This window comes from Balaenoptera borealis (genome assembly GCF_965194805.1).
Source record: "Balaenoptera borealis genome assembly, chromosome: 16".
Lineage (NCBI taxonomy): Eukaryota > Metazoa > Chordata > Mammalia > Artiodactyla > Balaenopteridae > Balaenoptera > Balaenoptera borealis.
The window spans coordinates 81,109,532-81,129,629 of NC_138872.1; the positions used below are offsets into that span (position 1 = coordinate 81,109,532).

A 20,098-nucleotide genomic window follows, 5' to 3' on the forward strand; every position below is an offset into this window, starting at 1 on the left:
CCTCACCCACCTCCCCACAGCCGGGCCACAACCTTGGCCTCAGTGGAGCTTCACGGAGGCACAGAGAAGGGGAGCAGCTGGCTCAGATCACACAGCAGCTCAGGGGTGGAACCCCCCTCCTGAGCCCCGGAACCCCCTCTAGGAAGGGAGGGTTACAATTCCTGCCCCAACTACTGACTGTCCACTGGGAAGCTGACCGGCCACGGCCAAGTAGAGGAGCTGGGCGGCAGGGCAAGGAGACTTGTCTGTCGGTGCCCTGATGTGGGACCCAGAGCCGTGGGTGTAAGGATGGAGGTGAGGAGAATTGTCAGTACCTGGTGCCCCAGGGCTTGGGGGCAGGAGGGTGGGTGAAGGCAGGAGTTAGCTCCCTTGTTTCTGGCCTGGCTCCGGGGATGGTGGGATTGCCACCAGTCAAACAGGGGCACAGGAGAGGGCAGGTTTGGGGGTGAAGGTGATCAGTCCGGGGGGTGAGTTGAGATGCAGTGTCTTGGAGGAATCTCCAGATGGATATATTTAACAGGGAGTAGCCAGGAGCAGTAGGGGGTTTGGAGCAGCTTGGAAAGGTCAAGGAGGGGGCACCCGGCCTGGGCTCCTGGGGTCAGGCCCAGCTCTCCTTTTGTGGCAGAGCTCCCAGGACTCCCAAGGGGACCCGCCACCTGCAGCCTTGCCCCTGCACCAGACACCCGGCTCACTTCTTCCTGGGGCACTTCCCACGCAGACACCAAGGCCCACAGAGCCCACGGACCCGGGCAGAGCAGCCCTGGCCACGGTCAAGTTAGAATCAGCCCCCACCAGAGTCCAAGTCCTCCTGGCCTGGCCATGGCCAACCTCCCAGAGAAACTGACCCCATTCCTGCCGGGCATGAGCACACCAGGGCGGGCAGCAGTGGGCATGGGGACTTAGCCCAAGAAAACCAGACCTCGGCCAGCCTCGGAAGGCAGTGGCTCTGATGACGTCATGGCGGCCTGGCTGATTGGCCAGGACGTCGCCCTCCTGCACGGGAGAGCAGCCGGAGTTCCAAGGCTCCTGTGACCCTCACTCAGGGAAATGCCCTCGGGCTGCCTCCCACTCAGTCTGGTCCTTGGAGTCAGAGTGTAAATTGAGGGGCAGGAGAGGAAGGAAGGCAGGAAACTTTTTCTGCTGGCCTTCCACCCCACCATCGCCCAGCAGCCATTCCAGCCTGTCCCAGGGAAAGAGGGTGGCAGGAATCTAGATGAGCTCCTAGGTCTGGGTCCTTTGGCAACTCGGGCACCGTGCAGAGTGTAAATGGAACAGTTCCTTGTGGTCGCCTGGTCTCCAACCTCCTCCTCTTCCCTGGCTCCAGAACCCCCTACTGTGTGCCTGCGGGTGTGCCCCAGAGGAGGAATCATGACTGGCCAATTACTCATTTTCCCAGCTCCCTTGCAACTAGGAGGTGGGCATATAGCCCAGTGCTGGCCAATGACACATAATGAATCTGTTGGGGTGCTTTACTTCCCCCCCTACTTCCTGCCTTTGAACAAGGTATAAGGATGTGAGGCCTTGAGCTGCAGCAGCTACTTTGTAACCATGAGGCACTGACCATGAGACCAAAAGCCAATTCACTAAGGAGGTGGAGAGGAAGGCTGTGAAGAGTCTGGGTTCTTGAGCCACCAAATTAATCCCGAGACCACTAACTTCTGGACTTCCTATTGAACTAACAATAAATGGTAAGGAATAAGCTGCCAGTGGCTGGGTTTCTGTTACTTGCCACTGAACACATCGCTTCTGATATGCCAAAACAGGTTTCTTGTCTGAAGAAGCAGCAGTTGCAGTTTCCAGGCCTCAGGGTTACTGCTCTCTTATGCCAGCTGCCTGGGTTCTGACTCCCCATCTGGGGTCTGCCTGCCCGGTTCTGCCTTCACCCACCTGACCCCAGCCCCTGACCCCAGCTCCATGTTCTCTCTGACCCCTGCGGGCTCACCTGACCTCAGCACAGCCCCTGAGGCTGCGGGGCTGTCCTGGCTGCTAGCCTGGCTTGTGTCCCCCTCCCTCTGCAGGCTACCGCCTCTCAGGGCCCTCTGACCGGGCTGACGAAGCTCCCAGGGGCCCAGTTTCTCCAGGGGACACTTGGGCATAAAGCAGGCAGGTGGGCAGCTGGAAGGTGATCCAGGTAAGACGCAGGAGTTGAGACAGGAGTCTCCCGCCCCCTACCTGGGGATCCAGAAGAAACGCAGTGGCAGCCATGTCTCTGCACACCCGTCTCGAGCTCCTTCTCCTGCTCCCCACCCAGGAGCCACCTGAGCTCACGCCTGTCTGCCAGCCTCAAAGCGACCCAGTCAGGGGCCGGGAAATGTCTCCTTCAATTTCCATTTTACAGGGCAGCAGACTGAGGCCCGGAGCTAGGAAGGGACCTGCCAAGGCGGAGCAATTACTGGGACAGCCCGACCCCCTCCTCTGTAGTCCCCTGAGGTCTACAGAGGGGTCATGACCCTCACCCTCAGGGCCAGAGAGTAAGCCCCACCCCCAGCCCGCTGCCGTGGCCTTGGCCATGGTCGTGGTGCAGCCTCTCTAGGCAGAGGGAGGTGTCAGGGTGGGAGGACCAGGGGAGGAATTGCTCATGGCGGGAGGGCATGGGCGAGGGCTAAGTGGGCGGGGGACAGCTGGCACGGTGCCAGTCCTCCCCCAGAGCTGTGACTTTTAACACCCCAGGGTACTGGGCCTGGGCCAGGGCAGGCTGTCAGCCAACGCTCTGCCAAACCATGCGGAGGTTTCAGGTGCCTGGAAAATGTCCATCAGGCCAGCCAGTCTGGGGACCCCCACCTTTTCTAAAGTCTCGGGTACCAGAAGTTCATCCCAGCATCTTCCCCAGCATCCCTCACCCCTGGGACCCTCAGGTTTCTTGCTCACCCCACTCCCTTCCCCAACCCCAGGAGACTGGCCCGGCCCAGAGAAGGTTACCCGGGACCACTGAAGCTCCAAACAGCACCCATCCCCCAGGACCAGGCTGCTCAGCCCTGCTGGGCTCCCTGGGGCTGATGCAAGCCCCTCCCCAACCAGCTCCCCAGGCCCAGTATCCCCAGACCATCTGACCTTGGCCTCCAGCGTGGTCAGCCGGTCACTCATGTCACTGAGCCGGGTACAGTTCATGCATTCTGAAAGAGAAGAGGTGAGAGTGGAGTAGATCCTGGGGAGAGAGCAGCCCAGCCACAAGGATAGCCTCTGGTCAGGCAGGCAGGGAAATCTCTGAGCTGTTGCCAGCAAAACTCCTACCCATCCTTCAGAGCCTAATCCTTAGCGTCCCCTCCTCCATGCAGTCTGCCTGACCTCTCACCCTCCTTTCTGGGCATCCACAGCACAGAGTACTGTCTGTTTACTCAGTGAATTGTCTGAGCCAGCACCTGGGATGCCTCGTCAGTCTGTGGGTGCCGTATGGGCGGGGTCTTTGTCTATTTTGTTTGTTCATGAATTTCAGTGCCTGGTACAAAATAGAGGCTCAAAAAATATCTGATAGTTGATGAATGGATAGTAAATGAGACACGCTCCCTGACTTTGAGAACTACAGTCTGGGGAACGATACAGGCAAATAGACACAGGCTGGTAAGGGCTATAAGAACAGAACATGCAAAAGAGCATCATGGGGGATGTCAAAGCCCATCTGGGGTGGGCAGTGGTCCAGGAGGGCTTCCTGGAGGCAGTGGCACCTAAGGTGAGGCCTGAGGGATGCACAATGACTGGTCAGGTTCAGCAGAAGGAGGAATAAGGGCTGAGGCCCCTAGGAGAACAGAACAGGGGAGCATCTGCCAGCAGCCTGGCCTATCCCAGCACACCTGCGGGCCACCAAGGCTGGAGCAGTGGGCTGGGCCCTGACACAGGAGGCCTGGGGGAAGAGCTTGGCAGTATCCTGAGGCCAATGGGCTGCTGTTGGAGGGGGTGAAAGCCAAGGTCAGATTTGCATTTTTAAAAGCTCACTCTGGCAGCGGAAGTGTCCCATGGGTGGGAGTGGGAGGGCCTGGGAGCCGGAAGGCCAATTAGGAGACCAGTAACTGTTAACCTCCTAGGCATACATCTCCCTGGGCTGTAATCATCTATTTATGTCTGTCTCCCCCAGAGACCCAGAGCTCTTTAATGAGGAAATAGATGGTTCAAAGCTGTTCTAAAGAGCTTTTATTGCTCTAGAAGTCAAGAGATGCTTAGATTCCTCCCTCAGTGCAAAGCCTGACCCTACAGGAACCCCATTCTGGTTAAACAGACACACGAGAGGTATTAGGGTAACTCGGCAGGTCCCACTTGGTGTTCAGAGGCCCCTTGGCCACAGCAAGGCCCCCATGCTCACCAGCGGGGTCCCCGGCCCCCCATCGTCAGCCTTGTCTGTCCCCCATCTTTGTCGCTGAATGCAAACCACCTTGTAAATGTCCCTATTTTAAAATAATGATTGCTTTGTGAGAGATGTGAGGAGACCACCAGGATCTTAGGACCGTGGGAGTAGGTGATTCAGGCTGTGTCCTCCCCAGGGGCGCCCAGCCTTGAGGCCAGGGGTGCTGACAGTCCCCACTTTTACAAGGCACCAGCCCTACCTGGGTTTATGTGGGCTGGCAGGGGTCCCCTCATCCTCATCTCCCTCCGCATCTACCCTGGGCTGGGCCCAGTCAGTGGTTTATAAGCCTTTTTTAGGAACAGAACTCTTTCTCCCCCAATAAAACCTTGCCAGTAACCCCGATACATAAAAGAGATTAAAGACTGAGGCGTAAACACTGAAACTTTAAAACAACCAGAAGAATGTATACAGTTGTCTGACTCGGGGACGGGGCAAAACTTCACAAAGGATCAGCGAGAAAGGAGGCGGTTTTCTGGTTAAACATGGGGGATTGAACACACATGTTTCCCTCTAGTTCCTCCCAGGAAAGGGATGGTAAAGGAAGAAAAAGGTACAAACCACAAAGCGGGGAGATGGGCAGAGGAGACTTCTCAGTGAAAGGCAGCCAGGGGCCGTGTCCCAGGCTCGCAGACACAGGAGGGCTTGGAGATCAGGGAAAGGCGAGGGTCCTCTCTGGGCTCAGCGACCCAGCCAAGGGGAAAGGCCCACAGGCACTGATACCTGGGGAGGCCCCCTTCCCCCCGCACCCCGTGTACAGTGGCCTCCAGTCAACAAGGCCAAAACACACGGAAAGAGCCCCACAGGGCTTTTAGTGCCTCCCTCCTAAATACAGATGGTCCAGGATTCCTGTGCCTCTGAAAGAGGCCCTTCATGGGAAAGACAGACATCAAAACAAACAGGGTCCCATTTGTCATTCCACCCACCCTACCCTCCACCCATCCACCCACCCACCCACCCTACCTCCACCCTCCCTCTTACTTTCCACCCACCCACCTTCCCATTCATCCATCCCCCACCCCTCCCTTCACCCCCCCGACACTACCCATCCCCAACCATCCCTTCCTCCACCTGGAGGCACCGTGGCTGCCCGTGAGCCCCTTGGTGACCCCGTGCTGATCCTGATGGGTGCGTGGCAGGGCAGCATGAATGGGGTGCCTGCCCTCGCAGCACAGGCCCAAGAGCATCTCATGGGGGAACAGGCGCTGACTCTGGAGGAGGGCTGGCCTGGAGAACTTTCCTGTTTGAGCCTCAGCTGTCCCCTCCACACACAGGAGGGCACCACCCCACCCCGGGGCCCAGCAGGAAGCGGGGGGGGGGTGGGGGGGGGCAGGATGGCCATGGGTGAGGTGTCAATCAGAGCCCCAGCCCCGCCTAGTGAACATTCCTGAGGCCTTTAGGGGCCGTGAACACATTTCCAGGGTGTGAGGCAACAAATAGGACTCGCTGCAGGGGGGAAGGCCAGCAGAGGAAGGGGTGAGCCTTGGGCTCTCCCAGAAACCTATTTCTGGAAAGTGTGCTGGGCCCGGACCTAGTTTGCTCTGGCACCGGGCACCCTGCTTGGCCTGTGGGGAGCGGCTTGGCTGTCAGCAGGCACAGGGGTTCCAGCTCCCCAGCCGCGGAGAGGCGCAGCCAGCGGGCAGGGGCGAGGTTGCCAGCTCAGTCTTCCTGTGCCACCTGCCCGGGCAGGCGCTCTGAGACTGGGCAGGTTTCATGGTTCCCCTGGCATTCTGTCATCGACAGCAATTAAATTATGCATTTGACTTTCTCTAACTATTCCTCGGAGCGGTGGAAATATGGAGATGGGCCTGGTGGGGACAATCCTGGCTGTGTGACTGGCCAAGGCCCTGCCGCCTGGCTCTGGGCCGGTTCCCCCTCCCGGAGATGCAGACTTTAACTCTCTGGGATTCTAAGGATTCCCACGTTCCCAGCACACACAGGCCCACGAGGGTTTCCTAGTTTCCTAGCACACTGGTGTGTGTGTATGTGTGTGTGTAAGAGAGAGAGAAACTGACTGCTTGGCGTGGTCAGTAGAGAGAGCACTATAGAGGCCACTAACTCACTGTGTGGCTTGCGAGGCCCTCTTTCTCTCTGCACCTCAGTTTCCCCATCTGTAAAAGGGGTTTACATTGCTCAGCTCCAGGGGCCTCGGGCTCCTGGACTCTTTGCTCCTGCCCTCGCCGGCCGGCTGCCCTCTCTGCCTCTCTCTTTCTGTTCCTCCTCCCAGGGCACCCCACCTTGGTGCCTCCAGCTTCTGCCTACCTCACCCATCCCTTTCCTGCTTGGGCCACGAGACCCTGACAGGCGCAGCCAGGGCACTTGGATGGTTCTGTCTCCAGAGGCCCAGCTCCCTCTGAGAGGTCTCTGAGATGGTCTGCAGGTACGGGGCATTCGCAGGGTGGATGTCACCTGCAGCCAACCCAACGGGGCCCAGCTGGAAGAGACCCCTAAAACCCCCCGGGAGAACTTTGACCCTAGTCAAGACTCCTAGGGGAAGAAACTTCCAAGGAGGTCAATAGGGTAAGATACTGCGGGGAAAGGGGTGGGGCAGGCCAGCTAGACTGGCCATGGGTGCACACAGGGCACCACAGGAACAAGGAGGTCCTGAGTGATCTGTTTCCCTAATGTGACAAGAGCTATGGAGGTAAGCTCCTCCCCCACCAAAAGCCTGACTCTAGGGAATGAAAATTGGGGGTAAAGAGGGCTACAGGGGACTCTCCTTTCTCACGGTAAGCCTTGAAGAGCTACTGGCCTTTTTAAAACAATGTATGTATTTAATATACATAACATAATTTAAATTTTTAACTGGGTGAAAACATGAAACGTGCTTATGATGCTGTGTGGAAAATATACAATATTGTATCTATTCATGAGCTGGTAGGAAACAAGCCAGCTGCAGGCTGGAGTTCCAGAGATGGTGCCACCAAGACATGATCATTACAGATTTTTACAGTCCTGGTGTTTCCAATTCAGCCTGCAGCTCTTAAGTGCCTTCTGGTGCTCTGAGCCTAGCTCCGTGGGTAGCAGCGAGGACCTGGTAGGAATTTTGTAAAATACCTTCCCTGGGGGGTTTCCCTGGTGGCACAGTGGTTAAGAATCCGCCTGCCAATGCAGGGGACACGGGTTCGAGCCCTGGTCCGGGAGGATCCCACATGCCGTGGAGTAACTAAGCCCATGCGCCACAACTACTGAGCCTGCGTGCCACAACTACTGAAGCCCCCACGCCTAGAGCCCGCGCTCCGCAACAAGAGAAGCCACCGCAATGAGAAGCCCGTGCACCGCAACGAAGAGTAGCCCCCGCTCGCTGCAACTAGAGAAAGCCCGTGCCCAGCAACAAAGACCCAACTCAGCCAAAAATAAATAAATAAAAATACTTCCCTGGGCCTGGGAAGCCACCTTTCCAGTTAACTTGTAGAGAACCGCTTGTCCAGGTACTCGCAGACAGATCGGATTTTTCTAAGACACATACCCCAGAAGGAAGCGTGGAAAGGACAAGGCCAGGCCAAAGGCGGGGGCCCTACCCTGGGCCCCCCTGTGCTCCTCCACACGTGCCAGAGCAACGAAGCCCATCGGGGGCCGGGAGCCCGCTGGTTGGATGGAGCTGTGGCTGTTTGCCAGGCCCAGCCGCGGGGCTAATGGACAGGACAGGATAATTAAATTCCATCTTTTTCTATATCACGGATCACAGAGAAGGACAGATATTTTTTCAAGAACTTCTGCCAAGAGTTTTTATTGAAAAGTAATTTGAGTTTCTTCTTGGAGAGGGGCAGCCTTGCAAGGGTGTCATCGCGGTAGAAACACAAATCCCCAAAGGACCAGCTGCGCTGAAGCTGCTTAGAGCACAGTGGTAGCTGGCCACCTCCAACCCCGACACCAGCGGCCCCTGGACTGCAGAGCTTTCCAGCGATGTTCAGAAACCCCCCGCGGGGAAAAGGGACAACACTGGTGAGTGAAAGCAATTCACTAATGTTAATCAGTCACCTACAGGGTGAGAGGCAGAAATACCCTGGCATGTGTCCCTCCCTTTATGAGTGAGGATGATGAGATTCAGAGAGGTTCAGCAATGCACTCAAGGTCACACAGCTTGTTGATTAGAATCAGAACCCAGAATCTGATTGGTCCAGAATCAGAACCCAGGCCTTCCATTCCCATAAGGCCATGGTGGGCTGGGCTAGGTGCCCGGGCTGGGGCAGCAACTCTCAAAGTGATGTGAAAACAATGCCTGGACCATAGCTGGACATGGGTGAAGTTTTTGATTTCTTCACCTCACCATGGTCCTAAAGACTCTGCTAACCTAACTGGCCAAGTCTGTCTTCCTCCCTCTCTACCTCCACATCCAGCCCAGAGTTCAAGATTGTTGGGTCTTGTACCATGGCTGGATCACACCCCAAAGCATCTTTGCCCCAATGAAATCTAAAGAGGAATTATTGGAATTATTAAGTTAATTTAGCAAGGTTGATGGAATGCAAAGACAGTTTATAAAAATCAACCATATTCTGGGACTTCCCTGGTGGTCCAGCAGTTAAGACTCTGCGTTCCCAATGCAGGGGGCCTGGGTTCGATTCCTGGTCAGGGAACTAGATCGTGCACGGTGCAACTAAAGATCCCGCATGCTGCACGCCACAACTAAAGATCCCCCATGCCACAACTAAAAAGATCCTGCCTACAGCAACTAAGACCCAGCACAGCCAAATAAATAAATAAATAAAATAAAAAGTTTGCCTTCAATTAAAAAGAAAATCAACCATATTTCTATAAACTGACAATAACATCATTCACAAAAGCATCAAAGTATCTAGGAATAAATCTACTGAAAACTATAAAACATCATTGAGAGAAATTAAAGAAGATCTAAATAAATGGAAAGATATGTTCATGGATTGGAAGGCCTTATATTATAGATGTTAACTCTCTCCCACTTGATCTATAAATTCAATGCAGTCCCATTTAAATCTCAGAAGACTTTGTGTGTGAGAGGGCTTAATAAAAGTTAATGGACGGGGACTTCCCTGGTGGCGCAGTGGTTGAGAATCCGCCTGCCATTGCAGGGGACATGGGTTCGAGCCCTGGTCCGGGAAGATCCCACATGCCGCGGAGCAGCTAAGCCCCTGAGCCACAACTACTGAGCCTGTGCTCTAGAGCCCGCGAGCCGCAACTACTGAAGCTCGCGCGCCTAGAGCCCGTGCTCTGCAGCAAGAGAAGCCACCGCAATGAGAAGTCCGCGCACCGCAACCAAGAGTAGCCCCCGCTCACCACAACTAGAGAAAGCCCGCGCGCAGCAACAAAGACCCAACGCAGCCAAAAATAAATAAATAAATAAATAAATAAATAAATAAATAAATTTAAAAAATAAATTTAAAAAAATAAAAACATCTTAGTGATGGTGAAGAAATTTAAAAAGAATAAAAAGGGATTCCCTGGTGGCGCAGTGGTTAAGAACCCACCTGCTAACGCAGGGGACACGGGTTCGATCCCTGGTCCAGGAAGATCCCACATGCCGCAGAGCAACTAAGCCCATGCGCCACTACTACTGAGCCTGTGCTCTAGAGCCCGCGAGCCACAACTACTGAAGCCCGCGCGCCTAGAGCCGGTGCTCCACAACAAGAGAAGCCGCTACAATGAGAAGCCCGCGCACCGCAAAGAGTATCCCCCGCTTGCCGCAACTAGAGAAAGCCCGCGCGCAGCAACAAAGACCCAACGCAGCCAAAAATAAATAAAAATATAATAAATAAATTAAAAAAAAAAAAGATGCCAAATGGCCCACAGTCATAGGCAGAGGGGTCAACTCATTAGCCGTATCAGGAAATGCAAATTAAACCACACCCACAAGAATGGCTAAAATTAAAGACTAACAATGCAAGTATCAGAGAGAGTATGAGCTACTGGAACTCTAAGAGAGCATCAATGGAACGTCCATGGAATAACCACATTTTTAAAATGTGGCAGTTTCTAATAGGGCTGAGTAGGAGCAATTCCATCTCTAGATACAAAAATGAATAAATACTTTTACCAAAAGACACGTGCAAGAATGAGCAGCGTTGCTCATAATAACCAAAAATTATAAATAATCCAAATTCCCATCGGTGGCCAACTGGGTAAATTGAATATTCACAAAATGGACTATTGACACAGTAAGAAACGCACGCAAACCACGTGCAGCCGCGTGGATGAACTTCACAGAGATGACAGACCCCCCCCCCCTCAAAGAGCACACACCGTGTGAGTCCATTTATCAAAAGTTCCAGCACAGGCAGGACAGGTCAAAGGCAGTGGCCTGCGGGTTAGCGGTTACCCTGGGGAGGGCAGTTACCAGAAGAGGCAGGAGAAGGGCTTCTAAGATGATGAAAATATTCTCTTTCTTGAGCTGGACGCTGGTACACAGGTGTGGTCAGTGTATGTAAAACATGTCAAGCTGCTGTCCTGCTCATCCTAAACCACCAGTCTGACACGTCACCCTCCAATGCTCCCCGATGCCCTGAGGATAACCCCCACCCCTGGGATGGGCTACTTGCCATGCTCTGAGCACCTCTAACTCTTCTAGGGCTTTAGCATTTGTCTGTCTTGTCATCGCATCTAGAAATGGCTTGCAACCACCCCATTGATCAGCGAATTCCTAGTGAAGCACCACCTCCTCCAGGAAGCCTTCCTTGACCACTCTAGGCAGATTCAGGCACCCACCTTCCCACCAATTGCCATGCATCCTGTGTACACCTTGCTGACAGCACTCGGCGGCGTGGATGGGGAACCTCTTGTGTACCCCTCTTCCCTGTGGGGCCATGTCTCACCCATTCTCGTATTCTGAAAAATGGGGGCAGAATGTTCCTCCATCACATGGGGCTGCAAAGATTCTCGTGTGTCCTCTTGGGAAGCAGCAGTGCCACCCTTGGGGAGGGGGTGAGCAGATCTGGAAGGGGACTCCCAGCTCATTGTGCAGGTAGCCTGCCTTGGAGGACCTCAGGGGGCCCCGGGGGAGGGAAGGGACTGCTCTCCTCCCGCAGGGGGCCGTCTGTCCCAGATGCACCCTGGCAGCCCTGTGCCGGGAGCTTCCTCACTGTACACGGCAAGCGCTGCAGCCCCTGAGCAGCTGTTTTCCATTTCCACCAAAGTCAGGAAAAGCGGAAGGGGTTTAAAGTAGAGATAAGGAAGATGTTTTGATGCTGAAGTTCATTATATTCTGGCTTGTGTCATGGTGGGAGGGGAGGAAGGGAGGAAACGTTCTCTTCCGATTTCACAAGAGCAGAGGGTCTGGCCCATGTGGAGCCATGCAGGTCATAATAATGATCAAAAGAAGAAAAAGCAACTGGAGTTCACGGAGCACTCAATCTGCCAGACGCTAATGGAAGGGTGAGACCTTGATGCACCGCTTTTCATGTAAATTTGTCTAATTCCCGCAACAACCCAATGAGGGAAGAACCATTATTATCTCTGTTTTACAGATGAGGCAACCCAGGCACAGAGAGGTTAGGTAACTTGCCCAAAGTCACACAGCTAGTAGGTGCCAGAAGCTGGATTCAAACCCAGGGAGTCAGGGGCTGTCATTGGCTCTTAGCCATCATCCTGGCAGCTTCAGGAACTGGCCTGCTGAAAACGCCTGAAGTCCCAGGGGTCTCCTTGGAGCCCTGCCCTCGGTGGCCCCCACCCTGCTGTCCTCTGGAAGTCCTACCCCCAGGGTTGTGGGGTGGGGCTCCACAGCCTTTCCCCAGATGCCATCCTGGCCTCTCACCCCAGCTGAGGGCACCACGGCATTTCCTTTCTAAAACATTAGGGCCCTCGACTTCTGCGGGGAAAAGACAGGAATTAAATAAATGCAATTCTTTAAGAAACGAGACCCTTCCCAAAAGTGAGTAGAGTCCCACTGCCATGTAGGGATGACATGGTCCCTTTGCTCCCCTTTCCCAGAAGGCAGCTGGGCCCTATTGAGAAGAAACCCAATCTGGCAGTGGCATGGGGTGGGGACTGTGGGGCCAGAGGGGCTGGCACGCAGGGAGGGGCATCAGAGCAGCATCAGTGGCTCCAAGAGGGTCAGGGCCCTGCTGCTGGGGAGGGGGTGTGGGAGGGGGCATAGAGAGAGACCAACCCACAGGCCACGTCCCTGTACCAGAATGCAGACTTTCAAGGGTGCGCATGGGAGTGAGCATGAGTGTGGATACACTCAGGTCTAAGGCAGGGGGTCTACATGGGAGTGTCTCTGTGCGTGGACATTTGTGTGCACATTGTGTGTGTGTCTCTGTCTGGTACTATTTCTTTCTTTTTTTTGGCCACACCACACGGCATGCGGGATCTTAGTTCCCCGACCAGGGATCGAACCCGTGCCCCCTGCAGCGGAAGCACAGAGTCTTAACCACTGCACCGCCAGGGAAGTCCGTGTCTGGTCCTATTTCTGACACGTGGGTGGAAGCTCAGAAACATTCTCCATTTCCACGGGCCCCGGGGTTTACAAAGCCCTTTTCGCATCTTTGACATCTCTTGGTACCTTTGTGGCCAGTGAGGCCCCACAATCCATGGTCCCAATTTATACCTGTGTTAAGGGCAGCTCAGAGTGGGAGAGGACCTCCCCAGGTCACACAGAACTGCAGCAAAAACCCCAATGTGTTCTGGGGAAGGCCAGGAACCCTCCCACCCAACCTACACCCCCCATGGGGACCCAAATGAGCCAGAAGAGGCTGCAGGAGGAGGAGCTGTTAAATCCAGGGGGCTGGTCCCCTGCTCTGGGAGCACACGCCTTTTGATGGACCAGGAATGGGGTCAGCATTAGGAACTGTGCTGTGTGTCCTCAGGCAGAGTGCAGCCCTCTCTGGGCCTCAGCTTCCCATCAGTCAGATGCAGGGTTGGACTGGATGCTCCCTTTCAGCCTTTTGTTCTCTGAGTCAGTAACCGTAACCGGAGCCAGAAGGCACATCAGCTGGGCATCCACCCTTCCCCTTCTCTCTCCTGTGGGAAAAGGAGCCAGGCTTTGCTTCCTGCAAGCAAGTGGATCATATCACGGTGGCCCATTCCCTGGCTTCTGTGGTGAAATGTGATCCCCTGGGAAGCATCCTGTTGGGCTGGAGAGGCCACCTGGTGGGTCCAGGCAATCCACAGCCCAGGTGAGGAGCAGAGGCCCTGGTTCCATCTTGGCTCACCTGCTCCCCATCACTGGGCCCTCAGCTTTCCTCCACAATAAAATGGGACAATAGTCCCTGCCCTGTGTATTCATGAGGCCCAACCCAGACCTTTGCCATGGGCTTCGGTACTCGCGCTTGCGCAGGAAGGATATGCAGGAAGGGACAAACTCTCCTGGGTCCATGCTGGGCGGGGCAGTTGCTTGGACATCCAGAAGCCGTCACGAGGACAGCACAGCCGGAGAGAGCACGGCGTCCTCGGGACCCTCCAGGCAGCAAAGATCCAGCCTTCTGGCCAGCAACGCCTTTGGTATTTGGACCATTTTGGAGAGAAACTCATCTAAGAAGTACCTGACTGCCCAGCCCCCGGAGTGGAGGTATACAGCACACCTGTGCTGACCACTCACAGGGCACCCAAGTGTGGAGGGCACTCACCCCTGAAATGAATGTCTCCGCTGCACCCCTCCTTCCGCCCTCACTAACCACCGGGATTCCTGAACCCCGGATTCTGGGTCTGGATTCATGCTCTCCCTGAGTCCTCTCTGTGTTGATGATGACCTAGTAACGAAAACCGTACTTCCTGGGCATCTCTAATGCTCTTCGGGCGTCACCATGTGCATTACACATCCTCCCCATAGGTGTTTTGGTTCCTCTGTTACAGATGATGAAAACGGAGACTCTGAGAGGTTATGAAGTCGCCCCAGGCCCCACAGGCAGGGGCAGGAACCAGATCAGAGATGCTCCAAAGCCAGTGCTCTTTCCTTAACGATTCCTGGCTTCTGATTGTTCTGGCCACGTTGGAAACCTCCTAAGCAAGGGAGTTAGAACTGTAGCGTCAGTGAGTGCACCCAAGAAAAGTGTGTGCGCTTTAGTGCCTGGACCCTGGGGCCCCCTGAGGCTGCTCCATCCCTGTCATGGCTGTCTCTGGACAGGTGAGTTATAGCAGGTGATGGCAGGTTTGCTTGACACAATGAATGACTTTCTTATCAGCACTGCTCCCAGTGGGCTGTGGAGTGGCTTTCCTTCAGACTGGCATGGCTGGGAGAAGCCCATCCCCAGAAATCCACGGCCTGAGAACGGAACAGCCAGAATCCCGCAGGATAAAGGACTTCTTGGTCCTTGGTTGGGGCTGGAGTAGGGTCCCCACAGCTGGGGGGGTGCTTGGATGAAGGTGGCTGTGGGACCATTTGCTCAGCGGAGCGATTTCCAGCCTTCCAGGAACATCCCTGAGGACTTAAAGGGGGCTTTATCACAACAGAAATAAGAGATCCAGTCTCTGCAGCCATTTGGGGGATCGAGAAACTGGGGGGCAAGGTCATCCCTGCATAGGTTTTATCTTTCAGGGTTCACTGATCCAGCTGCTTCTTTTGGTTGGATTTCTGAGGTTCGTGTTCTTAATCTGAAGTTATTGTTTGAAGTGCTCTTCCTCTTTTTTCCTCATCCAGAAAGAAATCATAAATATCTCCAGGGTCCCACAAAGCTGGCAGGCGGCCTTGCCTGGATCTGAAAGCTGACACCAGGCGCAGCCCAGGGAGACGAGCTCTGATTTCCCGACCCTCTTGGACTTGTGGCGTCAGTACTGCCACCATCACTCAGTGTCAGTGGGAAAGAATCCCTTTTAACAAGGCTCCAAGCCCAAGGTCAAGGTTCAGGGGCCGTAAAGCAAAGCTGGCTGACCAAGAGCCTCCAGAATATGGGAGGGGCTGCCTGACTCCGCTGGGTAGAGCGCCCACAGCCTCGGCCCCGGGCTGGGGCCTCCCCCTCCTGCAGCGCTGGTCCAGGCTCAGGAGAGGTGATGAGCTCTCTTGGGGAAACATATGAGGTGCCCCAAAGACAGCAAGAAGGGGCCATAGTCACTTTGGTCTTGGGGCTTTCAGAGGAAAATTGTGGCAGAATTCAAAGTCCCCAGGCGGGAGGTCTGGACGGGGCAGTGCATCAGAGGAAGCCCAGGCAAAGAGGCCTGGGAATCAGCTCTGACCTTTCTCTGCATGCACCTGGGCAGGCCCCTTCCCCTTTTGGGGTCTCTATCCCTCCAAAGGCAAGGGGAAGGCCCAAGGTGGCTTCAGCTTTTATTCAGGGGTCATCTGGGCTCCAGGAAAGGCCTTGGTCTCTTCATGGCGCCATCTGCCTCTTGATGGTTGTTTAGGGGAGCTGGGACATGAGCGTGGGATGCTTCCTCTGACACCAGGTCTCCGGAGTTCTCTATAAGAGGTCGAATCTCAGTCTGGAGGACCATGGGCCTGACCTCATGTTGGAGAGGGCCCAGAGTTATCAAATGCTCTTTTTTTTTTTTTTGGCTGTGCCCCACGGCATGCAGGATCTCAGTTCCCTGATCAGGGATCAAACCCGTGCCCCCTGCAATGGAAGCACAAAATCTTAACCACTGGACCGCCAGGGAAGTCCCATCAAATGCCTTTTTAAAAGGAAGAAGTCTTTTTCCTACACACAATAGCTTCTGGGATCCCAACAGGTAACAAATCAAGAGAGGCTGCTCCGACTGCAGTGGGTGGGAGCCCAGAGCCCCTAAATCAGCCACCATCTGCCCCCTGGGTTCAAGGTGGGCAAGAGGTAGATGGGTCTCGGTGTCCCCACCCCCGGTTCTCAGACACGCAAGGGAACAGCATGTGATGAGGCCCGTCCCACGTCCAGTGAGGGATGTAGCGTCCACACAGAAGCTTCCTGCTTCGTGACAGGGGGCCGTCTGGACTCAGCTCCCCCAGGCAATGTCTGGGGCTTACATTCTTCCGGGCCTGGCCTGCCCCCTCCCTCAGGGGCCACCATGCACTGGTCAGCTGCCCCTCCACCCTCCTAGCCAGGAGTGGGTCTGGCTGGAGCCCAGGCCCACGTGGCCTCCTGTCGAGACACGGAGGGAGGAGGAGTGGGCAGGTGACAAGACTCCTGACTCCCAGGGTCAAACCTGGACTGCATCCTTCCTAACAGGAGGAGGTTGTCATGGCAACTAAAGGACCACTTGAGATGGGGCCAGTCCCCTCATCAGGCACAGACCTTCACTGAGGATGGATTTTTCTGCTAATTGCCTGTAGTTTCCAGCCCCTGATCTGACTTTCTAGATCACAAGTCAGACACAATCTGACTCTTTCTTAGAGACACTTTCCCTCCGCCGACTGTCCCAATAGCTTAAAACACATTCGAACAACAGAAAGGCATTTGTGCAGGATTTACAGTGTTTGCCTAATAGCCCAAGGCTTAGTCATCTCTCTGGGCCCTGCCCCTCGACAAGCTGTGTTACCTTGGGGAGGTTATGAACTTCAGCTGCTTTGGCCCAAAAGATGAGGATAATCAAGGCCACCTCCTAGGGCCCTGAACCAGTTAGAGAGAATGCAGGATCAGCACAGAGTACGTGCAGAGAAAAGGCAGCTATTATCTGTACTCATATTAGAAAGCAAATCTCCCATACAATTGTAAAGACCAGAAGGGGCTTAGGGCTATCTCACCGGGCCCTTTCTTTTAACAGATGAGAAAACAGATCTGGGGTGGTAAGTGGTTCATGGCCAGTCACACATTTGAGGTGGTGGCCCACCCAGGGCTAAAACCCAGTTCTGGGTATGCACCTTTTCACCTTCCCAGGGCAGGCACCTCATTCCTCCCCCTTAGTCATTTACACCGTAGTAAGAATGAGTCCATACTGTACCACTGGGAGCACAACACCTTACAAAGCACTCTGCCGTCCCTCTCTCCTGCCAGAAGAGCCTAAGAGGAAGATAATATAATCCCCATAATTAAGGAGGAGCAAGATGGTCCAGCCCAGAAAGGTAAAATGTGGCCCAGGATCCGGAAATGCCAATCCTCCTGGCTCAGCGGCTCCATCTGCGTGCAGATTAGAGGAGGGGGACGAGAAAACTTCTGCTCAGGCACGGAGTGCGGTTACTGGGTCGGGGTTCTTATTGGCCACGTTTTCCCGCATCCAGATCCTGGTCCGGAGCAGTGGGAGAAGTTTCTTTTCCATGAACAGGGCTCATGTCCACATTGGTCCTACCCCAGGCTCCTGGGAGCCCCGCTGGACTCACCAAGTGGCAGATGGGAGAAAGCTCGGGCCAGAAGCAGAGCCGTGGCAGGGGAGGTGAGGGGACCGCCAGAGGCTGGCCTCGGTGTCTGACGCCTGCTCCCTGCTCACAGCTGGGCTGCAGTATGCGGGGAGGGAGAGCCCCACCCTCCTCCCTTCAGCATCTCTGAGCTTTAGGGATATGGGGGGCGGGGGGGGGGGCAGGCGGGCCGGGGATTCCGGCAGATTCCAAGGAAGCGGTCTCGCAGAACCCAAGGGCCTGGGGTGGAGGGGCAAAGAGTGGAGCGGGGAGGGGCTGGGGTAGGACCCAAACAACACCGCTTTGGGACCACTCACCGTCCCAGCCAGAGCCAAGTCCAAGGACGAAAGGAGTCTGGAATGTGCCTCCCTACTGGGAGTGCGGGGCACCCGGTCTCCTCTTCCTCCAACACCGCCCCCTCAGCCCCATATCCAGGAGCCCCAAGAGGCAGCCGTCCAAGACTACAAAAGTCTGCCCATCTGGTGGGTGTGAAATGCTATCTCATTGTGGTCAGAATTTGCATTTTCCACACTGCTAATGAGGCTGAACGTCTTTTCATAGGTTTTGGAGCCATTTCTCCCCAGCGCCTCCCCTCCAGCTGTGAAAGGCCTGTCCGTGTTCTTGACCCATTTATCTATTGGATTTTTCTGTCTTTTCCATATTGATTCATGTGAGTTCTTTCTGTATTTCTGATACCAACCCGTTGCCAATTTTACGCATGGCAAGTATCTCCTCCCAGCCTGTGGCTTGTGTTTTTGCCTTTGGTAAGGCTGCCTTTTGTCAGAGAGAAGTTTCCCAAACTACTTTTTTTTTTTTTTTTGCCACGCCATGAGGCATGCGGGATGGTAGTTCCCCTTACCAGGGATTGAACCCATGCCCCCTGCATTGGAAGCTCGGAGCCTTAACCACTGGACCACCAGGGAAGTCCCCCAAACTATTTGCTTTTAATTCCTTTAAAGGTATCAGGTGGAGTCGTGATAGTACCTCCCTAGCCCGTTCACAACTTTAAAGGGGCGATTCTAATGACTCACTCATACTAGCGTGATATTGACTGACTCGGTAGCTGAGTTCTACACGGCCAGAAGTTCCTTCCTCTACCTTGTCTGCCAGGAGTTTCCATCATGAATAGGTGTTGAATTGTATCTCTTAAACTGTTCGTGAGCTGAATCACATGAATAGACTTTCTAAATTCTCCTTGGTCACAATCTATTACTTTTTGTGCATGGCCCGATTTAAATAGCTAATATTTTATTTCAGATTTTTCACTTGACTCATCTGTAACTCCAACCCAGAACCAACTTGGTGGTCCCAGAACTAAGGTAACTTTCAGTCCTGAACGTGTGGGAGGTTGAAGCCCAAGGCTTTGGTTTCTCAGGCTTATTTTTCCCCTTCCAAAGTCCAGACAGACAAGCTTCCTCGTTACCGCGAGCCAGGGGTGGACTTTTCCTGTCTCTTCTTTCACTACGTCTCAGCTATCGCACCCCGTAACACAGGAGCCCACCCTTTCCCCCTGTTTTGGCTCAGGTATAAACCTTGGTCCCAGATTCCCAGGACCCACTTCCCCGCCTACCACGGGCAATCACAGCAACAGCGTCAGACCCTCTGCTTCCTTAGCTTACTGGGCACCGGAGCTTGAGGGGGCCACAGAGCCTGGATGGATGCTGCGGGCCCCCGCTTGGTCTCTGCCCTGGAGAGGAAGCACAGAAGCACCGGCAACCTCTTCCCTGCTTTTTTTCAAGCTGAAGTTCTATGTAAAATGTAAAAGAAATGCTTCTTGAAAATGCTGATGAATGAAGCAAAAGGATACAGTCTTCCTCCTAGCCAACCAGCCGATCCAAGCACAGGGTAATAATACACAGTACTTAAGTGCTGGTAGAATTCACAGTAGTCTAATGTCAAGAGGTCACCTGGGCCTGGATTATGGAGAGATCCTCTGTGTGTGAGCTCTGCCCTGGGTTCACACCTTTATGAACAAGGGCTCCTGCACCTGGCCGGAGCCAATTCCCTTGGGCCCAAAGTTCTTTACGTAGCATACACATATATAATATTTATATATATATGTGCATATATTCACACACATATATACACACATATATATATCCCCAAGGACTGATGTCCAAGCTCTGAATGAGCATGAAGAGTCTGATGCTGGGATCACACACACACACGAACATGCACGCACATACACACACAGGCACACACATGCACATATACTCACAACACATGTGCAGATGCCCACACACATACCACTATACATCGTGACACTCTCTGAAGTCCTCTTTTTTTTTTTTTTGGCTGAGACTTGTGGCTCGTGGAATCTTAGTTCCCAGACCAGGGATTGAACTCAGGTCCCTGGCAGTGAAAGCACTGAGTCCTAACCACTGGACCGCCAGGGAAGTCCCTGAAGCCTTCCATATAGGACACTCCAGGTTGAGACTTGACTCAAAAGCCAAGAGCTGGGACACCCCTCCATCCAGCCCCGAGGCCTGTGGCATGTGAGGGTCTGGGGGAGCCAGGCAGAAACAGCAGCCAGCTCTGGGAGGCAGGCCTGAGGCTGTATGTGAAGGGGGAGGCCAGGTTTCAGCACCGATCGGCTCCCAGAGCATTCCCCAGATGGCAGT

At 54.3% G+C, this 20,098-nt stretch overlaps 1 protein-coding gene across 4 annotated transcripts in view; it reads right to left on the bottom strand.

Moving 5' to 3' along the window:
* COL26A1 (collagen type XXVI alpha 1 chain) overlaps positions 1-20,098 on the bottom strand; it is a 176,371-nt gene that overhangs the window by 19,016 nt on the left and 137,257 nt on the right. For all 4 annotated transcript variants that reach the window (XM_082358782.1, XM_082358783.1, XM_082358781.1 and 1 more), the window contains exon 4: positions 3,052-3,113. In XM_082358782.1, coding sequence (XP_082214908.1) covers positions 3,052-3,113 — 62 coding nt within the window. The remainder of the gene's footprint in view (positions 1-3,051; positions 3,114-20,098) is intronic.